Source organism: Pyrus communis, chromosome 4, assembly GCF_041283825.1.
Source record: "Pyrus communis isolate YQ-2024b chromosome 4, ASM4128382v1, whole genome shotgun sequence".
In the NCBI taxonomy this organism is placed as follows: domain Eukaryota; kingdom Viridiplantae; phylum Streptophyta; class Magnoliopsida; order Rosales; family Rosaceae; genus Pyrus; species Pyrus communis.
This window is the reverse complement of record NC_142568.1, coordinates 14295183-14303893: the sequence shown is the minus strand read 5'-3', so window position 1 is coordinate 14303893 and position 8711 is coordinate 14295183. Positions and strand designations below refer to the sequence as shown.

At 34.7% G+C, this 8711-nt stretch overlaps 1 protein-coding gene across 2 annotated transcripts; it reads right to left on the bottom strand.

Moving 5' to 3' along the window:
* Positions 1-951: 951 nt before the first annotated feature.
* On the bottom strand, positions 952-3663 carry LOC137723702 (Peroxidase superfamily protein). 2 transcript variants are annotated; one of them, XM_068462892.2, is made up of 5 exons: positions 3508-3663; positions 3094-3242; positions 2787-2987; positions 2241-2406; positions 952-1463 (listed from the first exon to the last, which is right to left on the bottom strand). In XM_068462892.2, the coding sequence occupies exons 1-5, from the start codon at positions 3587-3589 to the stop codon at positions 1057-1059; spliced, it is 1005 nt and encodes a 334-aa protein (XP_068318993.2). In that variant the 5' UTR covers positions 3590-3663; the 3' UTR covers positions 952-1056. The 2 variants fall into 2 exon arrangements, with proteins under 2 accessions (XP_068318993.2, XP_068318994.2); XM_068462893.2 differs by having other exon boundaries at positions 2799-2987.
* Positions 3664-8711: the final 5048 nt, after the last annotated feature.

Genomic DNA, 8711 nt, shown 5'->3' with positions numbered 1-8711 from the left:
CGGTTAATGGCTGTATTCCATTTTTAATGATTTAAAGAATGAATCAAACAATCAGCCGTCACGTCAAGTGATCTACAAATATAATCTAAAAAATAATTTCTTTAAAATCACCCTTTTGTAATGATAATGAAATGTTAACCACGCTTTGTACCCCTCTACTTTCGAGTAGATAACGTTTTGGTGCATGCCTTTTAAAAAAAGTTATGGAATCTTACACTTCTAGCCCCTATGTTGGAATAATTGTTAAGTTAATTTTGTTTTGGGTTGTTTTATTGACATCCCACATATTTTTAGTTACACTCAGTTACCGAAAACACTTAACATCTCCTTTTAAATTAAAAATTATCTTAATATACCTCACATAATTCTCATACTACCCTTACACCCCATGCTCTTCACATACACTCCACATCAAACTCGTATTCATCTTCACAAACTTTGTTGCCTACATCATGCACAGAAGTACAAGACCTCGAATCAAGTATGAAACAAAAGTTTCATCTAGGTTTCTTTTCAATTTCGATGTCAGTAACCTATATAATTCTTCAATTTTTCTTTGGGTTGAAATGGGTTTTCATTCAAGCAAAGACAAAGGGACACACACCTCACCAGAACAGAGGGCAAAGGGTTCTAGGTCCGTTGCTTATTGTTATATATTCAACTGTTGCTTGTTATTTTTTTAGGACGAATGATGCGTATTCAATTTAGAGGTTTTAGGTCATGTATGCATATATATTGAAGTGACGGAGTTTCACATTGAGCTAAACGAATTTGAATTTTAAAAAAGGTAATGCTAGGTTGATCAAATTTTTAAACCAAATTTGCAAATTAAATGATATGGTTATTAATGAATGAGTTATTACTTAATTATTAATTGACGTGCTTATTTCTTATTGGTGACATATTATTTAGTTTAAAAATATGGTTTTCCTAGCATTATCCTTTCCAAAAGAAGAAACACAGTTGGTTATTCCATTACCATATAACAAAGAGAGAAAATCAAAAGTTGATAATTTATTTTACATATATTGAGAGACATGCAACCAATAGTCTCAACTAACTTGCATTCACATATCGGCAATCCTTTCTAACTTCTCCTTGGTCTCCAGTAAGCGGGTTGTTCTCAGACAAAAGAAGGGCAGCCCTAGAAAACTGCTCACTGAAGTAGTCGTTATCGGCGGCCATCTTTTCCACAAAGGGCAATGTAGCTGGGTCAGAAGCTAGTTCTTGGTCGACGGTGAGCAGACCCTTGTGGTTTAGCAGGTTCTTGTAATAATAGTTGTCGAGAAGCATGGGTGTTTCACGGTCGTTCCTTGCGTAGAGAACTGCTTTTGGGTCTGGGGTTGGAGTTGGGCACCGACCTTTGAGGTATTCGGCATGGTCAGGGTCTAGGGTTGGATCCACGGTTGGGTAGAGCCTCCCTACCAGGTTCACACAGTGGACTCGACCCACAGAGTGAGCTCCTGCATAGAAAATCAAATTGCCATCCTTAAATAAGGGTTTTTTTATTTATTTTTATTTTTTTCCATGAAAATTGAGTGTTGCACTTATTTGCCATATTATTATACTTATTTTGTTATGGACTTGCTTTGGTTATTATATTCAAGAAGTATTTTTATTTTTGGTCTGATATTCAACTAGTAAACGATTGTTTGTGTTTGGCTTGTTCGGTTGAGGATTTACCATTTGATCAAGAATAATCTTAAAGGACCCAACTCATGTCGTAACTTTTTCAAATCTCAACCGATGTGATAGTATTTCGTTGTTTATAGATTTACGGATTTCATTTGTTAACAAGTTATAAATGATGGACATGCTATCACATCACTTGGTCCTAAAAACTTTGAAATAGTTGGTCCAATTTTGTAATCTAATCCAATAGATAGTAATTAACTATTAAGTTTAATTTTGTACAATTTATGATATGGACCTGATGACTGATTTATTCGTTTGGTATAGATATGGAGCTCCCTAGTTTTTGTCTTGTATAATAAGATCGAAATTAGCTGACCCTTAAGCTAGTTTCATTACAAAGCATGAGGATACAGAGTAACACCGCCTCTCTAGACTTCTTGTTCTTCAGGATAAGAGATTTGTTTATTTGTTTATTGTGAAATTATTAGAACGAGATTTTGTTTCGACATTTTTTGTTTTTTGGTTGAATTATTAAACAGTTAGCAAACATTTATTCAAATACATGACATATTCAAGAGTTGATGTCAAAGATAATGGAAATTTACCTAAAATGGCCACTGTTCCTTCGGCATCGATGCCGATGGACTGAAAGCGAGAAAGCACTGAAGATATGGAATCATTGTGATTAGGAATAAACTCTTCCACCACACTTGCATAACTCTCCTTGCTGTCCTTCCTTCCCGTCTTCATCTCAATGCGTGGCCCTCCTAACTGCAATTAAACTTTCTTAAGTAACGAATCTAAACGAGACAAAAAGCCTAACCTCGCAAAGAAAAACTAATTAATATCGAACATGAAGAAAGTCATCTGAAATGATAATTTAATTTTCCAACATACTTTTTTTATTGCAAAGATCACAAAGAGGTTTTGATAGAGGAAAGAATTGAAGCAAATAAATGGCATGTAATATTAAAGTTTTCTGAGTCAGCATGTGATCAACAAATGCATGGTTACTTATTTTTGTATTTGATATCAAAGTTTGAGGTAAAAACTTCAAAAGTACATCCATTCAATCTCCAATCCTGATATCAAATCCAAAGGCGGTGACTTTGAATCTTTAGTCACGTGGTGACGAAGAGAACGAAACTCACTATGATACATACCATGACAATGCCATCTCTTGCAGAAAGAGCAACAACATCAGCACAAGAAACTGTGGAAGGGCATTCGTCCTCAAGGGCCTTTTTTATTGTGTTTACGTACTTGAAATTTCTCATCCCGAAGCTCCTCCCCGATGCCTTCTCTGACTCTATGCCTTTCACACTCTCTAGCAATAGAGAGGCATCACATCCCTGAATTCCACAAATTAATGTTAATTAACTAATGAAAATTTTGAATGTGATCTCTGTTACTATATTAATTAGTACTCAAAAGTCAAAGGAAGACAACTCATCATACCTGAACGATGCAATCGTGAAAGAGATTTCTTAACCACGAAACGGCTGTGTTCCCATGTTCATGGTATAGCTTGGTGACCTCTTGCTTGATGATTTCTTCAGCTTTTGGGCAACTATTGGAGTAATAGTTAAGTTGAAGCTCACTTTTACCTATGTCAATGTCAAAATACACAACATTGTCAACTTAACGAACTTTACAGTTTCTCATTATATATAAACTCCTACACAAGGAAAAAAAAATCATCTCGATGTTCAACACGCTCTATTTAATCAATAGTCCAGATTGACAAACTCTATTTAATCAGGTACGTATTGATGGATTAAAATGACGTACATAGAGGATAGTTATATTTTTCACATGCATGTATAGGTAGAATCCACAAATAAATGTAAAACGTATGGTGAAAATATGTACCAAACTGAAATTGCAAGAGCAATGGAAACAACAAAAACATCGAGAAGCTTGAGAAAGCGTGGTCCTTATAGAAGGCCATCATGCTTAGCAGTTCTAGCTCTTCCTTTGCTTCTTGCTTGTGTGATCTATGTGAGCTATGTGTTGGCCTTTATATTGGAATTGTGGGACGTGCTAGGTAGTAGGATTGGATCAAAATGGAAACCCTAGAATTAAGCCTCTCTCCACCGAGCCACTATCTTTGACGTTTTCACATTATGTCTCACGCGTGAAGGTTCCACTAAAACCAAATAATATAATCTGAAATTTAACAATAGCAAATAATTAAATTTTGTGGTCCATGAATAATACCAACTTATTGTTTTTCTATGATGCCAGAATTATATATGCACTGTGATGAAAAAAAAAAAAAAAAAAAAAAAATATATATATATATATATATATAAAATCATGCAATCACATAACACAAGAAATTTACGTGATTCGTGTTTTATCTTAACGGTGATGAGTAAAAGAGGTTTCGCAACACGAAAATGTTGAATTACAAAGAAGCAAAGTTCAAGAAAATTATTATATATAGAGGTGTGCAATCTCATCTCTATAAATAATGATGTATAAAGGCTCAACTCTATATATTGAAGTGTTTTTTTTTTCTTTGCTTCTAGTGATGGTTACGATCTTCTTCGCAATAAACATAATGTTTGTGATTGGACAAATGTTATTTGGTGGCATTTCATAGCCTCACAATTATCTATTTGACTTGACCATTTTTTCATGATAAAATTCTCACTGAGAGGTCGCACTTCAACAACGAGGCCAGGTTTTTTTTTTTTTTTTTTTTTTTTTGGGTTTTTTGGCATCCATTCGTCGTTCATGTCATGCTTCTGAGGAATCTGTGCTCATCTTTTCTTCCGACGTTCGGTATCAAAACAATTTTAGATGTGGTTCGCGGGTCAATTTGGTACTTGTTTGCCCTCTTGATTCCTTGCCACTATTTTGGAACGCTTTTGTGCGAAAGCTGTTTTCTTGTCAATTGCATAATCTTTGGATTTTTGTCAGTCTATTAACTGTTTATACTATTTGGAATGCATGCAATAGTCTATCTTTGAAGATCGGCCAATCTCTTTTCATCACGCTTGTATGGCTACTGATTCTTGGATTATTCGTGCTGGCCAGGTTATCCTTGGATACTCATATGGTTTGGATTTTCGTATTCTCTCTTCTTTGGGTATTCAACTTATCTTTCGAAAAGCTACAATTATATGTGTTGTGCCTTTGGTCTCCTCTTTGGTTTTCTTGGATTAAGCTTGACACTAATGGTTTGGGTGAAGAAAATCCTAGTCCTGTTGCTTGTAGAGGAGCTTTCAAAGATTTTTTCATGGTTGATTTCTTAGTGGTTATTGTCAAGGTATTGACCATCACAATTCAATTTTTGCAGAACTATTGGCTGTTATTATTAGCGTAGAATTGGCTTATCAATGTGATTGGCATGGTCTTTGGTTGAAAATTCGTTTAAAGATTCTGTTCTTTTAGACCATCTCAAACTCTTGGGTTAGCCCACCAAAATTTAGGTTTAAGGCCCAGTTTGGTATTGTTTTTTTTTTTTTCACCAAAAACTACTTCACTTTAAAGTTAAGCAGTAAAAGAATGTTTGGTAAAAAAATAAAATATATTGATTATTTTAAAAGCAATGGCCTCTAACTAGCAGCTTTTAAAAGCAGCAAGTAGGTTGCTTTTAAAAACAATTTTTAAACAATGACATTATTTACCCCTTCTAGACACTGCTTTTCATACTCACAACACTTTTAAAAATGCAGTTTATCAAACGTTCAACTGCTTTATTTTGTAGTTGATTATTCTTGAAGCACAGCAAAAGCAACTTATTAAAAAAGCACATCAATTCCAAATTGGCCCTTAAACTAACCCAATCCTTCTCCAATGGCTGAGTCTAAAATAAGTTGTGGGTTAAAACCTAAAATTTGGGCAAATTTAAAATTTTAAATACATTAAATCCCACGGTTGAGATCAGATATGAACAAATCTAACAATAAAAAAAGATCTAATGGCCCAAAATTAAATTTAATAGCTAAAACAATTAAAAAATTATTTAAACCATAATTCATAAAAAAAATTATTTATGGGTTAAAATTTTTAGTTTTTAACCTAAGGGTTAGAGATGGTCTTAGAGGGGTTAAGCCCTGACATCTGCCCTCTTTACTTGTTTTTTTTTTTTTTTTTTTTTTTTTTTTTTTGTGAAGAGGGGTAAGGTTTATGTCCCCCTTCTTCTTCTTTTGTATTTGTTCACTTTATTTTATTTTTTTATTACGAGGGGGTAAGATTTATATTTCCCTGACTAGACGTAACTTTTCTTCTTTCTAATTTAATAACATTTCTCTTGTACTGTCGAGATTTCCTTAAAAAAAATGTCCAAATTAAGGATTTCAATACAAAGCCAAATACTAAACAGAAAACTAAATTCAGTTACACGGAGAAAAAAAACAAAAGCAATTAGGTTTCCAAATCAATCTTGGAGTCTTAAACCGGTTGTGCTGCTGTCATGGCAGGTGGATCTGTTGAAGAAGAACTAGGTTTATCTAGTTTATCCTTTTGCCTTTTAGCTAAAAGAGGGAGAAAGTTCATACCATTGTAGGAATAGTTCTCTGCAAAGCTTAGAGTAAAAATTGTAGGGATATAAGTATGATCGAGATTCCTTTTTTTTTTTTTTTTTTTTTTTTTTTTTTTTACTTTCTTATTCTCTCTTGTGATATTCTACTATGCAACATTTTGTGAGTCAAATATGAGACTTCTGACTTATAGTCAATAGAAATACAACTATCCTACAATGTTTGTTGATGCCTAAAATATTCCAATTATGTTAGGGTTGGATTTTGGTTTAGGTTTTTTTAATAAGGGTTGGGTTGGGTCATCTTTATTCTAATTTTCATACAAGTGATAATAGAGAAGGGAAATTGAACACAGGATTTCGAGACAAGGCTAAATGTTGGGTTGGATTGGAATTTGTTAATTCCTCTAAAATGCCTAGTTCTTAAACTGTACTGAATGGATTATATGTACGAGGAATACAAAGGAAGTCTCTATATGAAATAATGTCTCGTAATAAAATTCTTTTCCAAGTTATAAACCCGATACCCCAAAAAATAATATAAAACAAGCAATTTAAAAATGACGAAATGTCTTTTAACATTTTCTAATAAATGGAATACTGTGCATACGTAGATAGATAGTAGAGATACAACAAATGAGTTAAATTGCCGTTCAAGGACTCCAAACTAATTATTAAATAGATAATGGACGAGATGGGATAATGGCAGATCTGATAATGTAGCTTGTAAGATTCGCAGAGAATTATGTCGAACACTTGAAGGTGTTCTGATAATTTTGTTTATTTATTTGTATTTCTGAAATTTATATATCGTAGAGTTTTCAACGCGCATTTGCGTGTATTTAAAGAAAGTGAATTGGTGGATTTGTGAGTTGAAGCATGGCAATGTTTAGTGGATTAGGTTCGTTCTAAGCCACTAAATATTTTAAGGCGCTAATAGATTAATGGCCAGCATTCATAATAGATAGATTAGTGGGTTGGAATCATATTTACAATTGAAAACATAATTTTAATCCATATTGCACTAGTTGAGGATTCCATTTATGAAACAAAGAGTTGCAAGAGGCGTCTACATGGGTAATATACTTCACTAACTAATTCTTCGATATGGAGGAAGATTCGCACAAACAACAAAGAGAATATAACCCGTAAAAATTCATGTCTCAAACAATTAACTGTTTACAAACGTTTAGGTACTCGTTCAATGTATAAGATTGAGGTTTTGAACTTTTTTTTTTTAAAGGAGTTTACATGTTCAATTCATGGGACATGTATAGTATCTCATTAAAGGAGTCAAGTCTTTAGACATTCAGATGAACTGAAACAAGATTATACACCATAGGCATCCCAACTTCTGCAAAAGTAAAAACTGACACAAATCAACTTCCACTACAATTATTTACCATTACCAACCAAACAAATTCACCGTTCAAAACACTCTTTAGGCAATTTTTCCACTAGGGGTTTTCAAGTCCCCTTTATATAAAATTTTGCGGTTCATTTCTCATTAACTTGACCTCAATCTTTTGAGATTTGAAAATTCCTCGGTTAAACATAATATATATATATATATGTATATCTATAAATGAATGAAAGTATATTGAAGTTATCATGATCTAAATCAACATACCAATTGTAAGTGTGGATACAAATTTCAACTCGAGTTGCATTGGTGAAATGCCACCTATTGAACAAGAAACATCATTAGCCTAGTTCACAACACCCGAAAAAATGGGAGGGTGTCCAATGAGGCTTCGATGCCTAAGTCAGAGAATAATTTGAAGAAACTATAATAGAGAAAGCATATTTTTACTTTTGTTGGAGACAATGAAAGTAGGGGTGGGCAAACCGGTATATGAATAGCGGGTCGGGGTGGATAATCAAGGTTCGGGACATGTACAAGCTAGTTCCAATTTTTACATAAGAGAAACAGGGTGGGCTGAGTCCAAATGTATAGAAAATCAAGGCCCCGGACCGACCCGTTTGTAATTACTCAGTATACCCACTTCTTCTGCCTTATATTGGCTCTCCCAACCATGAAAACTTTCAGCTTTTCAGCTTCCTCAAGTACTGGTACGGCGGTGGCCTACTTGCTGCCACCCCCGTTCCTAATAGCATAGACACGGTTGGTTCTGCTAACATGTGCATCACCACCACCACAACCCTCACCGCAATCACCCAAAACAACGACGAAGGCAGTGACAACGACAATGTCGGGCCTTTCTTCGACTTAGAGTTTGCAGTCCCTGACGAAAGCGAAGCGGCTACTCAAAACCACCACGAGGAAGCTCGACAAGAAGATGACTGCGACGAGGATGTTTGACAAGAAGACGATAACGGCAGCGACGACGAGAAGTCTGATGACAATGAGGATGGAGATGGGGAGTTTAACTTCACCATCTTTTCCGGGTTGAGGCAGGATAGAACATACGACCCGAATCTGACTCTCTCTCCCTCGACAACACCACCTATTCCGTGTTTTGACCTTGGCTCCCTCGATGACACCACCTATTCCTCATTCTTTTCTCCCTCCCACCCTCGAATTGATTGCGCCGATTACTTCGAGATCTTTACTGAACTGATC